General features: G+C 42.2%; 1 protein-coding gene and 1 non-coding gene across 7 annotated transcripts in view; one reads left to right on the top strand and one right to left on the bottom strand.

Annotated features, from left to right (window-relative positions):
* The window catches only part of SERGEF (secretion regulating guanine nucleotide exchange factor), a 197,498-nt gene that overhangs the window by 7,979 nt on the left and 172,945 nt on the right, over positions 1–16,574 (top strand). For 5 of the 6 annotated variants that reach the window (XR_004959301.1, XM_036259419.1, XM_036259421.1 and 2 more), the window contains exons 4-7: positions 74–168; positions 5,388–5,448; positions 11,314–11,427; positions 14,015–14,077. Coding sequence is in view for 5 of the 6 variants with exons in the window: in XM_036259419.1 (XP_036115312.1) it covers positions 74–168; positions 5,388–5,448; positions 11,314–11,427; positions 14,015–14,077 (333 nt within the window). In the remaining variant the exon portion in view is untranslated. The remainder of the gene's footprint in view (positions 1–73; positions 169–5,387; positions 5,449–11,313; positions 11,428–14,014; positions 14,078–16,574) is intronic. The other variant, XM_036259420.1, reaches the window with a different exon arrangement.
* LOC118629110 lies at positions 13,464–13,570 on the bottom strand. Its single transcript, XR_004959359.1, has one exon. It is a non-coding gene; the product is annotated as a U6 spliceosomal RNA (small nuclear RNA).

Here is a 16,574-nt window from a genome sequence, read left to right as displayed (position 1 = left end):
TTCTTCAGCATTTACCCACTGGTCATGGATCTTCTACTGCTTAGATGGTGATTTAAGTATTTGTATTTTGCAGAAAATGGTCAAGTTCTATCATGTGGATCCAACTCCTTTGGCCAATTAGGAGTTCCTCATGGGCCTCGAAGATGTGTGATTCCCCAGGCCATTGAAGTAAGGACAGCACCTATTATTCATCTTGCCCCCGTCCTGTTAAAGTGTCCAGGGTAGCCCTGGCCAGTGTGGCTCACTGGTTGAATGTTGACCCATGCACCAAGAGGTCGCCAGTTCAATGCCCGGTCAGGGCACATGCCCAGGTTGTGGGCCTGAACCCCAGTGGAGGTCATGCACGAGGCAGCCAATCAATGTTTCTATCTCTCCCTCTCTTTCTAAAATAATAAAGAGAAAAATTAAAAAAAAAAAAAAGGAGTTTCTAGGGTAGTATAGTTGTTCCTCCCCAGGCTGACTGGGTCCCTGAACACCCATGGGGTAGTTAGAATTTAAGTTGAAAAACAGGTTTTTCTGGGAAAAATTAGGTTGAGGGGAGTGAAGGTTGTGAGTGAAAAAACTTCTCTTAGTCCTCAAACACATTGTGTACATTTTTGTGAAATAAAATGATATGGGTAATATATCTTAAAGACATTAACGACTTTTTACAATTCTAAAGTTAGTAATGATGGGAACTATGTCAGAAGTAGGTTTAGAGAGCAGTGACTTACCTGGAGACACCAAGCTGGGCAGATGGCTCAGCCAGTGTTGTCTGATAGAAAGATCATGTGAGCTACCTATGTAATGACATATTTTTAATAGCACCTTCAAAAAAGTGTGAAACAGGTGAGATCAGTTTTAAAATAACAACTGTATTGAGATGTAATCCACATACCATAAAATCTATCTTTTATAAATGTGTAATTTAGTATATTCACAGAGATGTGTAGCCTTTATCATGATCTAATTTTGGAACATTTTCATTACCAGGAAAGAAACTGTGTACCTAATAGCAGTCACTTCTTTTTTGTTTGTTTGTTCATTCTTACCTGAGGGTATTTTTCCCATTGATTTTTCTTTAGATGGAGTGGAAGGGAGGGAGGGAGAAAGAGAGAGAAAGAGAGAAACATCAATGTGAGAGAAACACATTGATTGGTTTTCTCCTGAATGACCCCAACTGGTGGTCAAACGTGCAAACCAGGTATGTGCTCTTGACTGGGAATTGAACCCAAGACCCTTAGGTCCTCAGGCTGATGCTCTAACCACTGAGCAAAACCAGCCAGGTCAACAGTCACTTCTTTTTTTTTAAATTTTTTGAATATGTTTTTATTGATTTTTGAAAGGAGAGAGAGAGAGAAACATCAATGTGAGAGATAAACATCAAGATGTACACATTTTTGTGAAGTTGATATTGTAAGTGATCCTAATAAGACTATGGAATATTTTAAAAGAAATATGCTGGCTCTAAAATGAGTTTTGCCACCTAAGCTGCTCCACTTCTATCTAATTTCCAGAAACTCTGACTCAGAGTGCGAGATCTGTTTTCACTGGAGGGAGCTTGGTCTGCTTCTATCATCTTGCTGAGTTCCATTTGCTGGTATTATTTGGGGTCATGGTTTCTAAGGTGTTTTGGTCTGTTTGGGCTGTTACAACAAAATACCATAGGCTAGGTAACTTATACAACAAGCATTTATTTCTCACAGTTCTGGAGGCTGGGAAGTACAAGATCAAGGCACCAGCAGACTGGGTGTCTGGTGAGGGCCCACTTCCGTCTTCTTGCTGTGTCCTTTCATGGCAGAGGAGCTGAAGGAGCTCTTTGGGATCTTTTTTATAGTAGCACTAACCCCATTCATGAGGGCCTTGCCCTCATGACCTAATCACCTGCCAAAGACCCCACCTCCAAATACTATCATATTGGGTAACAGATCTTAATATATGAATTTCAGGAGAACACAAATATTTAGTCTGGATCACATGTTGTACACAGAGGTCTAGACTCTGTAATCCCTGTTGTAGGAAATGTTAAAGCTTGCAGTTACAAATTGATGGCTTTTAAAGAACCTACATGTAAATTATAATTAATGTAGCTTAAGTCACATGATTAAAGAAGACAGAGGGGAACAGTGATTAAAATATGTTGGATGACAGAACCATTTTGACAGGCTGTATCTTGTGGAACAATGGGAAGAATGTGCCAAAGTGAAATGTAGAAACTCATTCATTCATTTAATAGCAGCTATCATGTATAGGTGCTGTGTTTAGGTGGTGGGGACAAAGGTGAATAAGATCCAATCCTAGCATTTGAGGATCTTATAGTTTCATAGGACGTGTTAGATTTAGAAACACCTAAATACGTTGCCATGTTAGAACTGTGGTAGGTGCATGTATAGCCTCAAAGGAGGGAGTATTGAATTCTTTCCAGAGGAAGTGGGGGTGAGAACAAGTTTATGCTGACTCTTGAAAGTTGAGCAGACATTTACCTGGCTTAAGAGATGATGCAGAGTCCACTGGTGTGGCTCTGTTGGTTGGGCATCATGCCATGCACTAGGAGTTACCAGTTTGATTCCCAGTCAGGGCACATGTCTGGGTTGTGGGCTCGATCCCCAGTGGGCAGCATGCAGGAGGCAGCCGATTGATATTTCTCTTTCTCTCTCTCTGTCCTCTGTGAAATCAATAAAAACATATTAGAAAAAAAAAAGATAGGATGCACAGAATAGGTACAAAAGAAGACCATTCCAGACAGAAGGAACTGTGTAAGCAAAACTGTAAGAGCATAAAGCAGGAGGGTTGGGGATACTGCGAGCAGTTTAGTTTGGTTGGAGTATAAGGAAGTGGTGAAGTGCCAGTGAGGAGGGGCCAGTCAGGGGAGATAGTGAAAGACAAATGATGAGAACAGTATGGTGGGGAGGGGCCAAGGAGGGAGGTAGTGAATGACAAATGATGAGAACAGTATGGTGGGGAGGGGCCAAGGAGGGAGGTAGTGAATGACAAATGATGAGAACAGTATGGTGGGGAGGGGCCAAGGAGGGAGGTAGTGAATGACAAATGGTGGGAACTGTGGTGGGGAGGAGCCATTTGGGGACGTAGTGAATGACAAATGGTCAGAACAGTGCGGTCAGGCCCTGGCCAGTTTGGCGCAGCAGTTAGAGCGCTGGCCTGCGGACCAATGAGTCATGGGTTTGATTCTGGTCAAGGGCTTGTACCTCGGTTGGGGTTTGTCCCCGGCCCTGTGTGGGAGGCAACCAGTCTATGTGCCTCTATCACGTTGATGTTTCTCTCTGTCTCTCTTTCTCCCTCCCTCCCACTCTGTCTGACAATAAGTAGAAAAATATCCTTGGGTGACGGATTAAAAAAATAAGAGAGAGCCCGGCTGGTGTGGCTCAATAGTTGAGCATCGACCCATGCACCAAGAGGTTGCCAGTTTGATTCCTGGTCAAGGCACATGCCCAGGTTGTGGGCCAAATCCCCAGCATGGGGCATGCAGGAGGCAGCCAATCAATGTTTTCTCTCATTGATGTTTCTCTCTCTCCCTCTCCCGTCCTCTGTCTCTAAAATCAGTAAAGGAAAAGAAAAAAAAAAAGAGAACAGTGTGGTGGGGAGGGGCCCGAGGGGGCAGTGTGAAGGATGGATTGAAAGAAGATTACTTAGGAAACTCTTGCTAATAATCTAGACAAGAGATGATCCTGGTCCAAACTAAACAGTGGCAGTGGGCATGGAGAGGAAGGAATAGAGGTGAGTTGAAGATGTTAAAGAGATAGAATCCACATGTAATTCAATCTCCCGTTTGTTAATTTTGAAAAAGAAAGAAAAAAAATATTTCTATAGGACAGTATGCCCAAATTGTATTAGCAGTAAGTTTGATCTTTCCCAAAGCTATTGTGATTATAGGCTACATTAACAGAAATATAGTCTAAAAGAAGGGAGGCCAGAGACCTGTTCTTTGTGCTGGTCAGACTGCCTCTAGGATCTCGTGTTCTGTTGTGGGTCTGGTGCTTAGGCCCTAGGCATAATGCCAGATAAGACTCAGACCCTGCCATGGAGGGTCCTAAAGTTTAGAAAGACACTGTGGATCTGTAAATAAACAAATGTGGTCAAGATCCATAGGGACTGTGACTGATGCATATATAGTCCCTTTCAAAACCAGAGATTGAGTAATCAATCAATCAGAGCTTATTTAGAGGAGAGAAGTCAAGAATGGGGTGATGACTGATAGAATTGGGGATGTTTGGCCTAAAGAAGAGATCTGTATTAGTTATCTGGTGCTGTGTAATACATTAGCTTAAAATTTAGCAGCTTAAAATAACAAACATCTATTATCTCATAGTTTCCGAGGGTCAGCAATCTGGGAACAGTTAACTGGTCTCATGAGGTGGGTTACAGTCAGGACATCAGCCGGGGTGCAGGCTGCGGAAGGTGTGACTGGAGTGGTGGATCCACTTCTACACTGTCTCACCTAGTAGGAGGCTTCAGTTCCTTGCCACACGGGCCTCTCTGTAGGACTGTTTAGACATGGCCTCTGGCTTTCCCTGAGAATAATTTGAAAGAGAGGCCAAGCTGGAAGCCTCAATACCTGTATCATTGCGTCTCTGAGCCACTCATCACTTCCTTGTTCTATTCACTGGAAACAGGTCAATAAGTCTAGCCCACATTCAACAGGAGGGGAATTAAGCTGCACATCTTGAAGGGAGGCAGTCTCAAAGAATGTAAGGACCTGGTTTTAAAACCACCAAAAGGCATCTTAGAGAGGACATGACAACTGTCTGCACATACTTCAGAAGCATCGTCTGATGCTCTAAGCAGATAGGTTTGGCTTCACCTAAGGACATAAATGGAACCGTGCAAAGGTGCAACAGGTACCTGGGGAGGTGGGGAGCCCGTGTTACTGAAGTAGGTGTTTGGCGGGGGTTGGAAAGCCACTTGTGGGGTGTTGTGGAGTGGTTTTTAGTATTGGATGGAGATTGGACTAGATCAGAGGTCTGCAAACTAGAGCCCTTGGTAAATAAAGTTTTATTGGAACACAACCACACCATTCATTTATGTATTGTCTTTGGCAGCTTTTATGTTAGAGTGGCAGAGGAGAGTAGTGTGACAGAAACTGTATGGCTGCAAAGTATAAAATATTTACTATCTGCCCCTTTATAGAAAACGTTTTCCAACCCCTGGACTGGATGAACTTGAAGGTCCCTCCCATCCCTGAGAGACATTGTGACATGGTATTTTAAGAAGATTTTTGTCTTTTAGTGATGCATGTGGAGGTATTTATGGAGGGAAATGTTGTCAGTTGGGGGCCCTGAACCAGTCAGACACGTAACGCTGGCCATGCTGCATCACATTCAGGCATGAGTTACATAACAGTTTGTAGATGGATGATTCTAGGGTCTCAATCCTTTTCTCTGTTTTGACAGCTCCTGAGAGAGAAGGTTGTTGGTATTGCTGCTGGACTGAGGCATGCGTTAGCTGCTACAGGTGATTATTTTGCTTTTACTTTCTAAATAGGTGTGTAATAAGGAGAAATAGCTTTAGAAGAAATAAATTGTAAGGAGTAATTCAGAGTGTCCTGTTATGCTGTATTTCTGATTAAAAGGAGGGGACATAAGGCCTAAGTCCTATGGGAAAGCCTTTAGCATGTAGGGAGGAAGGAAATGCAGTTGTCCAGGTCTTTATTATATTCTGGGCATGGGGCTAGGTTCTCTTGATTTAATCAGCATTTAATCCTCCTGCTGTGTGATGCTGTGAGTTGAATTTTTATGTATGAAGAAAGTGAGGTCTAGAGGCTAAAGAGCTCGTCTGAGGTTGCACAGGGAGGAAGGTAGTAAAAGGCAGAGCTAGAATCAGAGCCTAGGAGGGTCTGGATTCCAAGGCCCACTTTCTTTGCTGTGACCCCACTAATAGGACTTTAATGTTTATTGATTTAAAAGCTTCAAGTGAGCTTGTGTCCTAGACCGTGAGAGGGCGATGGATATAGGGCCGACTGTGTGAGGTTGAGGGTGATATGTGGAGAGGGATGGTGGCAGGTGGAAGAGTGGTGACCCTTTTCTCTCTCCCTTGCTCATTTTTCTGTCCCACTCCTGGGCTGAAGGACAGTCCTAACCAGCTGTGGCAGCTGAACCTCAAACGTTTGGCGAGACCGTTGGTGGAGTGGGGAGAGGAGAGAAGACAAGGAAGAGGCTGCATTGTGCTGCATTGTGCTGATTGTACTTAAAAAATTTAACTTTTTAAAATCTTCACTCAAGGATATTTTTTCTTTCTTTTTTTTTTAGATAGAGTGGGAGGGAGAGAGAGAGAGAGAGTGAGAGAGAGAGAGAGAGAGAGAGAGAGAGAGAGAGAAACATCGGTGTGAGAGAGACACATTGGTTGGCTGCCTCCTACACAACTCCAACTGGGGCCAGGGATCGAACTCGCAATGGAGGTACATGCTCGTGACTGGGAATTGAACCCGAAGATCTTTGGTCCACGGGCTGACACTCTAACCGCTGATCCAGACCAGCCAGGGCTAACTTTTTATTTTGAGATAATTGTAGATTCACGTGAAGTTGTAAGAAATGAGATAGATCTCGTGCACCCTTTCCCAGTGTCTCCCAATAGTGACATCTTTTTAACTGTAGTGCAGCAGCACAACCAGGATGTCTTGGGACCATCAAGATAAGAACAGTTCTATCACCACAAGGACCGCCACACTCACTCTCTGCCTGCCCCCCATCCCCTTCCTAGTTCCTGACAACCACTCTTCTGTTCTCCATGTCTACAATATTGTCTCTTCAAGGATGTTATACAAGTGGTATCATAGAGTATACAGCCTTTTGGGGTTGGATTTTTTTTGCTCAACATGATTCCCTGGAGATTCTTCCAAATTTTGAGTATCCATAATGTGGTCCTTTTTTACTGCTGAAAAGTATTCCATGGTATAGAGGTACCACTGTATTAGCTCAGGCTGCCATAACCAAATACCACAGCCTGGGTGGCTCAGGCAACAGTAGTTTATTTTCTTACAGTTACGGAGGATAGAAGTCCAAGATCAAGGTGCTGTGAGAATTGGTTTCTGGTGAGGCCTCTGTTCCTGACTTGTAGATGGCTGCCTTCTTGCTGTGTGCTCACGTGGCCTTTCCTTTACACACACGGACAGAAGAACACCTCTGGTTCTCCCCTCTTATAAGGGCACCTGTTCTGTCAGATTAAGGTCTCATTCTTATGACCCATTTAACTTTCACTGCCTCCTTATAGGCCCTGTCTCCAATTACAGCCACAGTGCAGGTTAGGGCTTCAAAATAAATTTCCAGGGACATAATTCAGTCCCTAACAACCACAGTTTGCTTAACCAGTCACCCATTGAAGAATATCTGGTTGTTTCTAGTTTTTGGCTATTAAGAATAAAGCTATAAACATTTGTGGATAAGTTTTTATGTGAACATAAATTTTCATTTTTCTGGGATAAATGCCCAGGAGTGAGATTGCTGAGTTGTATGGTAGTATAATTACACTTTTATAAGCAGCAGCTTCTCTTAGAAATTAGCAGGGTTGGAGAATTGCCTATCATGGGTTTACTTCCCCCTTTCCTACAACTTTCTGTAATTGCTAGCCTTATGTGTATATTTCTGTCCGGTTACAAAGCAGCAGTTTCCATTAAGTGTTTGATTAAGTTAATTGTAAGTCCTACCCACCCCCATTCATTTTGTAAATATTTCTGCATGCCTTTCTAAAAGATAAGGACTCTTTCTGAAAACATTGCCAAAATACCATCATCATACCTGCAAAAATTAACAGTAATTCTGTAATTTTATCAAATTCCATCCAGTCGGTGTTTACATTTCCCTGATTGTCTCAAAAATATTTTTTACAGTTTGTTTGGATCAAGAGCTGAAGTAGGTCTCTGCATTGCAGTTTGTTGATATGTTTCCCAAGTCTCTCCTTTTAAAAATATTTGTGCCTTAATTTTTTTTTTTTATTGTGATAAAATACACAGCAAAATTTATTATCTTAACCATTTTTTAAGTGTACAGTTGAGTGGTTTTAAGTACATTCACATTCTTGTGCAATTCTTACACTGTTTATCTCCAGACCTTTTTCATCTTGCAAAACTGAAACTATGTCCACTAAACTGTAGCTCTCCATTTCCCTCTCCCAAGACCCTGGCAACCATCGTTCTACTTTCTGTCTCTGATTTTGACCACTCATACAGGTACCTCATATAAATGGAATCATACAGTATTTGTCTTTCTGTGGCTTATTTCACTTAGCATGGTATCCTCAAGGTCTATCCATTTTATAGCATGTTTCAGAATTTCCCTCCTTTTTAAAAAAATCCTCATCTGCCCTGGCCGGTTTGGCTCAGCGGTTAGAGCGTCCGCCTGCGGTCCGGAGAGACCCGGGTTCGGTTCCCGCTAAGGGCACGTACCTCGGTTGCAGTTTGTCCCTGGCCCTGGTTGGTCGTGCGGGTGGCAGCCACTCGATGTGTCCCTTTCACATCGATGTTTCCCTCTCTCTCTCTTCCTCTCTCCCTCCCACTCTATCTGTACAAAAATGGAAAATGTCCTCGGGTGAGGATAAAAAAAAATAAATAAAAAAAATAAAAAAAATAAAAAAATCCTCATCTGAGGATATTTTCCCATTGGAGTGGAAGGGACAAAGGGAGGGAGGGACAGACAGAAACATCGATGTGTGAGAGACACATCACTTGGGTGCCTCCCACATGACCCTGACCGGGGCCAGGGATAAACCTGCAACCCAGGTATGCGCCCTTGACTAGGAATTGAACCCTTGACTCTTCTGTCTGAGGGCTGATGCTCTAATCACTGAGCCAAACTGGCCAAGGCAGAATTTCCTTCCTTTTTAAGGCTGAATAATTTCATTGTATATGTATACCACATTTTGCAACATTTATTTGTCGATCAACACTTGGATTGTTTTCACATTCCAGCTATTGTGAATACTGCTGCTTTGAACATGAGTGTAGAGATATCACTTCAGGATCCGGCTTTCAATTTTTTAGGATGAGCCCTCATATAGTAATTCTATTTTTAATTTTTTGAGGAACTGCCATACTGTTTTCCATAGAGGCTGCACCATTTAAAAATTTAAAAAATTTTCCATTACAGTTTATTCAATGCAATTTCAAGTATACAGTTAGACAATCATATACTTTCCCACCAACAGTGTACAAGTGGTTCTCCAACTTAAAAAAAAAAAATTTGTTGATTTGAGAGAGAGAGCGTGAAGGGGTGGGGGGAGAGAGAGAGAGAGAGAAACAGAAACAGAAACAGAGAGGGAAACATTAATTTGTTGTTCCACTTATTTATGCATTAATTGGTTGATTCTTGTATGTGCCTTGACCAGGCATTGAACCCCTTGGCGTATCAGGAGTAAGGGGTTCCAAATTTCTTTACATCCTTGTCAACACTTGTTATTTTCTGTTTTTGTTTTTAAATAGTATACACTAATGGGTGTGAAGTGCTATCTCATTGTGGTTTTGGTCTGCATTTTCCTAATGATTAGTGATATTGAGAATCTTTTCATGGGCTTATTGGTCATTTGTATATTTTCTTAGGAACATGTCTATTCAAGTCCTTTGCTCATTTTCCTTTTTATTTTATTCCTCACCCATGGATACTTTCCTATTTATCAGATAGAGTAGGAAGGAGGGAGACAGAGAGAGAGACAGAGAGAAACATCAATGTGATAGAGCCACATCGACTGGCTGCCTCTTGCATGACCCAACCAGGGCCGGGGATGAACTGCAACCGAGGCACATGACCTTGACCGGAATTGAACCCTCAATTCATTGGTCCTCGGGCTAATGCTCTAACCACTTGGCAACTGGCCAAGGCTCATTTTTTTTTAAAATACTTTTTCTATTGATTTTAGAGAGCGAGGAAGGGAGAGGGAGAGAGAGATAGAAACATTGATGAGAGAGAACATCAACTGGCCACCTCCTGCACGCCCCCCAATGGGGATTGGGCCCATAACCTGGGCATGTGTCCTGACCAGGAATCGAACTGGTGACTTCTTAGTGCATAGGTTGATGCTTAACCACTGAGCCACACTGACCGGGCAAGGCCTTTGCTCATTTTAAAATCAGATTGCTTGATTTTGTGTTGAGTTTTATGAGTTCTCTATATATTATGAATATTAATCCTTTCTCAGATATCTCAAGTCTATTTTAGTCCATAAATTCCTTTTCCTCTTGCCCTGGCTGGTGTTGCTCAGTGGTTAGAACGTTGGCCCACGGATCAAAAAGTCTCGGGTTTGATTCTGGTCAGGAGCATGTGCCTTAGTTGCCATTCTTCTAGACCCTGGTTGGGGTTGGTGGGGGGGCAGCCAATTGATGTTTCTCTATCTCATTCCTTCTTTCTTTCTCCCTCTCCTTCCCTCCTACTCTGTCTGAAGATAAATGGAAAAATATCCTCGGGTGAGGATTAAAAAAAAAATCCTTTTCCTCTTACTTTTTCCCTTGCAGTTTATTTGTTAAAGCCATGTTAACTTTTGTTTTATTTTGGCACTGTGTTTTGCTTGCACTGTGCTCAGTCGTCCACTTATATTTCACAAAGCAGGCTTGTCTGTTTACAGCCTAAAGCACCATTGGTTACAGCACATTTCCAGAGGAACAGAACCTTAATGTTGCTGTTGGGTGATGGATCCTAGTTACACACATCTGACTATAGGCCAAATACATAAAATTTCATTTACTTATTTGTATGAGGTGCAGAACATGGGTACATGAATTAGACTCAGTGCACACAGAAGTAAAAGGCCATTCCACTGAAATGGTGTCTATTAAGAAGCTATCTTGCAGTCATAAATTTATTCGGTAGAGGAATCTTTGAATTCATCGTGGTGTAGTAGAAAGGACACCACATTAGGTGTTAGGAGAGCTGAGTTCCAGCATTTTCGTTACTACTAGCTCCTTATATGACCTTGGTCAAATCACATCCCTTTTTCAGGGTCTCAGTTTTCTCTAGTAAATGTAAGGAATGGACTTGATAATCTTCAAGGTTCTTTCCCACTTGGTCTGGAGTCTGAGTGGTCTTTTCTGGACAGCCATGAACAAGGTGTCATCAGTAATGTGACCCTGGAGGAGTATCCTGGAATGTTTTGAAGGGAGTTTTACTATGTTGGAATTTTATTTGATGGTTTTCGATTGCTCTGAAAATTAGACTTGTGATTGGCTTGGTGGTAATCCCTATGACCAGTCACAGGCCTTGAAACACTAAGCTTCTCTATAATACATTGTGCTGGTGTTAACTGAGAATGAATCTCCCATAGCAGTGAGGTTCAAAGAGCACTCTGATCTTATCCAAATAAGCTTTTTTCCCCTTCTTCTTCTGTTCAATTGGGAAGCAAGTGGCATTGTGTTCCAGTGGGGAACTGGTCTGGCATCATCTGGACGGCGGTGGTGTCCTGGACAGACTCTCCCACTGTTTTTGACAGCAAAGGAACCGAGCAGAGTGACAGGTAAGGCCCTTATTTTTTTCAAGTCCTGTATTGATTCTTTGTCAAGAAGTAGAGACACAGGCATGTAGAAAATGGAGGAATGGAGTTTTGCTTTTGCTATTTCTTGGTTCCTGTGTCTTAACTCTCTTTGGTGGTTGGTCTCTTAGTCTTGTTGGGATTTTTGTGGGCCCAGTAGAAGCATCTCTCTTTGCTGCCATAGTTTGGAACCCACTGAGAAGCAGATGCAAGGTAGATATGTGGAGATCAAAATGGTAGCTCTAGAACTGTTAAAAGTCAGGTTGGAAGACACGACTTAGGTGTATTTAGGAATAACATGTAGCAATAGTAAACCTCTAAATTCTGAATCCTGGATTGAACTTATCTACCAGGCACCAGAGCAGCTGCATAGAGTGGGGCCCATTAAGTGGACGGCACAGCTGAGAACACAGTGGGGAGGCATCCTCTCTGCAGGCAGGCACATCCCCATGCTTTCTCCCAAGGGAGCGCAGGAGTACGCGAGGATATAGAGAGGGAGGCCAGGAGTGTTCCCTTAGGGAAATCTCTCTACATGGGCACACGAGGAGTAGTTAGTGTTTTGCCCACAGGTCCGTTGGTCAATTTTTTGTTAGTCAGCTGTCTGTAGAACATTCTCTTTTTGTCTCTTTCAGGCTGGGGCTAATTTTCATTCTTTCTCCTTCTCCCCCTTGCTCCCTCTGCTCTACACTCACTTGGTGGGCCTTTCTCTCTCTACAGAGCACCATGTCTCCATGTTTTCTTCCTTTCTTCCTCTCACGCTCTCTTACTTTGTGACCCAGTATACTGATGGTTGGCTGGAATGACACCTTCACAGGAAACCTTTAACTACTCTCTAGCTCAGAACAAAGGAGGGATTTTTGAGGGTGGTAGGAGGAGGGGAAAGAAAAGAGAAGGTACATCACAGTGGGAGCGATGTACAAAATATTGGGATCATTCTGATTTTCCTAAGTCCTACAGGCTCTCCCCTGCCTCTGGGAGTAAGGTTAACTGCCCTGAAGCCCATGCGTTGAGTTGGGGAGGGTACTCTTAGAGAAGGGGGCCCTGGATGCTGGATAGGCAGTTCACTCCACAGGACGTTGAAAACATTCAGAACCTGAACTCAAACTTCCCAAACATTTTTCCTTTCCTTGTCAAGGTATTTACTGTTCCCTGGGTGCATCCTGCTTTCTCATTCTTCTGTGCCTTGAGCAAACTCTTATCTCTGCCTTTTCCTTCTTGTTTCCCCCTGCCCCAACCCGCCCAGGAAAATCCTGATCATTTTTTAAGGCCTTGCTCAGGTACAACATTCTCTGTAACAACTTCCCTCTCCTCGCCTCTGTTGCATTTTCTCATGTGTGGATAGCACAGGATATTGTATTATTGTGCATTGTTCATACATTTTCCCACACGCCAAAGATTCTGAGATTTTTAAGAGCAGGAACTGTGTCTGCTTTCTATTTTAGCACAGAACTGTAACTAGAGAAATTAGGAGTATTTTTATTTGATTTGATTTTAACAACCTGTTTGAGATCTGCTCAAGGCACAGCTTAGATTCAGAGTTGAGTTGGGGGAGTTTTCTGATGAGACACTGGAACAGGTCATCAACTTCCTGCCCTCAAAGTCTTTCATTTTTTATTCTCCCATCTTACCTTACTCCCGTCCGTTCTGGAGCTGGAATCCTGGATGTCCCTCTGCATCTGGCCACCAAGGGCCCAGCGCTTCCTCTCTGTTGAATGTGGCAGAAACATCTGCTTTGACCCTTTCTCATTCCACAGGATACTCTGAGGTTGAGAGGGGCCTTTTAATTAAGCAGAAGTGTCATAAAGTAGTTACAGAATGAATGAATTTCTCTAGCCCAGGTGACCACAACTTCTGGCAGAGTTGATTGGGATTACACCTTGTCAGCAAAGGCAGTGTAATTAAGGGAGGAAAGTGTTGGGTTTGGAGGTGGGAGGCAGGCCAAATTCTAGTTCTGCCTGTGTGTTGTTAGGAAGCCTGCATGTGTATTAAATTAAATTAAATTAAATTAATTAATTCATTAAAAAAATATGGAACGCTTCACGAATTTGCGTGTTGTCCTTGTGCAGGGGCCATGCTAGTCTTCTCTGTTTCCTTCCTGTTTTAGTGTATGTGCTGCCGAAGCGAGCGCCTGGGTGTGTTTTTCAGTGTTCGCATATGATAGCAGCTGAATATATGAGATGCTATTTTTCTAGGCCCCCTCAGTGGACAGAGCTAGGAAATATACATACATACACCTATATCTCTTTGTCAGTCTCTACTAGAAACCATGAGTTTACACTGATTTCTCCAACTGCAGTCCAGTATCACATGGTCGACGCTCGCCCTCCACCTTTTCATATCTGTATCTTTCCTTTCCTCTCTGATAGTGAGAAATCTGGCTCCTTTATCCTCAATGTGTTTACTTATTTGTTCAACCCTCTGGTCTGTAACTGTTTCCCTACGGTGTTAGCCAACTCAGACCTGCCTGCCCTGGCTGAGAGGTTCTCCAGGCCCTGCTGGTGCTGCCCAAGTCCCTTCTCCACCCAGTTTGTTCTGTTATAAAGGTAATTTCAAAAGATTTTTTTTTTTGTAGGCCTAGAGAATTCTAAAGCAATCTGTGTTATTGCTGGCTCAGATCACTCAGCTTCATTGACAGGTAGGTACCAGCTCTTTCTGTTTACCATGCCATTCACAGTTCTGTATGTTTCTTCCTCAAGTGGTGATATTGGGACACAGAGGGAAGAACATAGACTTTGGAGTCAGAATTCTGACGTCACCACTCGTGTAATCTTAGGCAAGTCATTTTACCCTCCTTGTCTAAAAAATACTTTGTGGGTATTTCTGAGAATAAATATGACCATACATGTAAAACACTCATATGGGCTTACTTCCTTTTCTCTTCCTTTTTAACTGTACAATAAGGATAAGAATATCTTCCTCTCAAGGTAATTGTGATTGTCAAATCATATAACCAACAGTAAATTTATATGTAAAATATTATTGTCTTATCCATTTAATCTATTTAAGTGTCTAATATAACTAAGCTCTCTAGCTATCCTCTGTTTAATCTCAAACTAACCTTTCTAACCCATTTATCTCCATTTGCTCTTTGTATATTTATCTATTCTTATTTATTTAATTATATATCTCTTTTGTATTGATATTTTATTGTTGTATCTTTCTATCTAGTCTATGTATCCATATACCTATCTAAATCTAATTATGCTTTTCTAATCTATTTATTTTTATTAATTTCTTTATTCCATATCTTTAACCTTTTTTCTCTCTCACACTATATTTGTCTAGCTATACATCCATCCATACATTTGACACACTCAGCCAATACAGTATAGACTTTCTAGTGACAGTGTAGCATTTTCTTGAAAGTGAAGCTGATCTCTTCCAAAGGTTCTGTCTTTCAAAGCTCAGCTTGCCCTGCCCCCTGCTGGTAGACTGGAGACTATAGCTTTGAGAAATTTATTTTGGTTAAGACCTCACTCACAGAGTTAAGCACATTACATTTTTAAGCAAAGGGAAATGATTTTCATGCATAGTGTTTTATGTGGAGATTAAAGTGTGTACATAGTATATGTAAATTATTTCATATTAATTTCTTCAACATCAGATTTGCAGTGTGGCCCCACTGAGAAGCTGTCATTGTTTCCAGAATCATAACATAAGAGTTTAAATACTTTACAAACTCTGAACTATGTATAATTTGTTATTTAATGAATTAAAACAGCCAACAAAAGAAATACCTATTTTTAGCCTATGTCTCATATTAGGTAGATTTATACATACCTGTTGAAAGAGTTGAGTTGAAATGAATGCCACTTACAGAGGAAGGACAGGGCGAGAAGTGACTAGTTCATGCCCCACAGTCAGTGAGATTGGGGAAGGCATTCTTTTCTGAGAATAAGAGTAGGCTAAGAGATGTTTTTACTCTGTTCTAATTAACTTGTAATGGCTGGCATTATATAAACCTAGAGATTCTCTAATTGCTTGCTAGTAGCAATTTCTTCAAAAATCATGTAATTAGTAAAGTTACTTATTTCATATGTGGAGCACTTTTATTTTGGTGGTTTTTAAAACAGATGTTGCGCCCTGGCTGGTTTGGCTCAGCGGTTAGAGTGTTGGCCTGCAGTCCAGAGAGACCCGGGTTCGGCTCCCACTAAGGGCATATACCTCGGTTGTAGTTTGTCCCCGGCCCTGGTTTGGTTGTGCGGGTGGCAACTACTCAATGTGTCCCTTTCATGTCGATGTTTCCCCCCCCCCCCCCACTCTATCTGAACAAAAAATGGAAAAATGTCTTCGGGTGAGGATAAAAAATGAATAAATAAATAAAAACGAAAACAGATGTTGAATTTTTATTTTCTTGAGATGTAATTCACATATAAAATTCACCCTTTTAAATTGTATAATCTAGTGATTTTTTAGGATATTCACAAAGTGAATTGTATTTGGATATATATATATATTTTAATCCTTACTGGAGGATATTTTTCCATTTATTTCAGACAGAGTGGGAGGGAGGGAGAGAGAGGAAGAGAGATAGAAACATTGATGTGAGAGCAACACATTGACTGGTTGCCTCCCGCACGACCTGACCAGGGTCGGGGACAAACTGCAACTGAGGTACGTGCCTTTGACTGGAATCGAACCCGTGACCCTTTGGTCCGTGGGCCGACACTCTAGCCGCTGAGCCAAACTGGCCAGGGCTGGATATTTTTTTTAAAGATTTTTAATTGACTTTTAGAGAGAGAAGAAGGGAGAGGGAGAGAGAGAGAAACACTGATGTGAGAGAAATATAGACCAGCTGCTTGCTGCACGCTCTCTACCAGGGATCTAGCTCCCAACCTTTCGGTGCATGGGATGATGTCCAACCAACTGAGCTAAACTGGCCATGGCTGTTTTTGGATTTTTAAAACAGAAAAAAAATTTTTTTTCTTTCATTGATTTTAGAGAAAGAGGAAGTTAGAGGGAGAGAGAGATAGAAACATGGATGAGAGAGAACATCGATTGGCTGCCTCCTGCATGCCCCACACTGGGGATTGGGCCCACAGCCTGGGAATGTGTCCTGACCAGGAATCAAACCAGCGACCTCTTGGTGCATGGGTTGACGTTTAACCGCTGAGCCACATCGGCCGGACTGT

The sequence above is a fragment of the Molossus molossus genome, unplaced genomic scaffold (assembly GCF_014108415.1).
Source record: "Molossus molossus isolate mMolMol1 unplaced genomic scaffold, mMolMol1.p scaffold_m16_p_13, whole genome shotgun sequence".
NCBI classification, from domain to species: Eukaryota; Metazoa; Chordata; class Mammalia; order Chiroptera; family Molossidae; genus Molossus; species Molossus molossus.
Note: the sequence above shows the minus strand (reverse complement) of the source record. Positions and strands in the feature narration are given on the sequence as shown.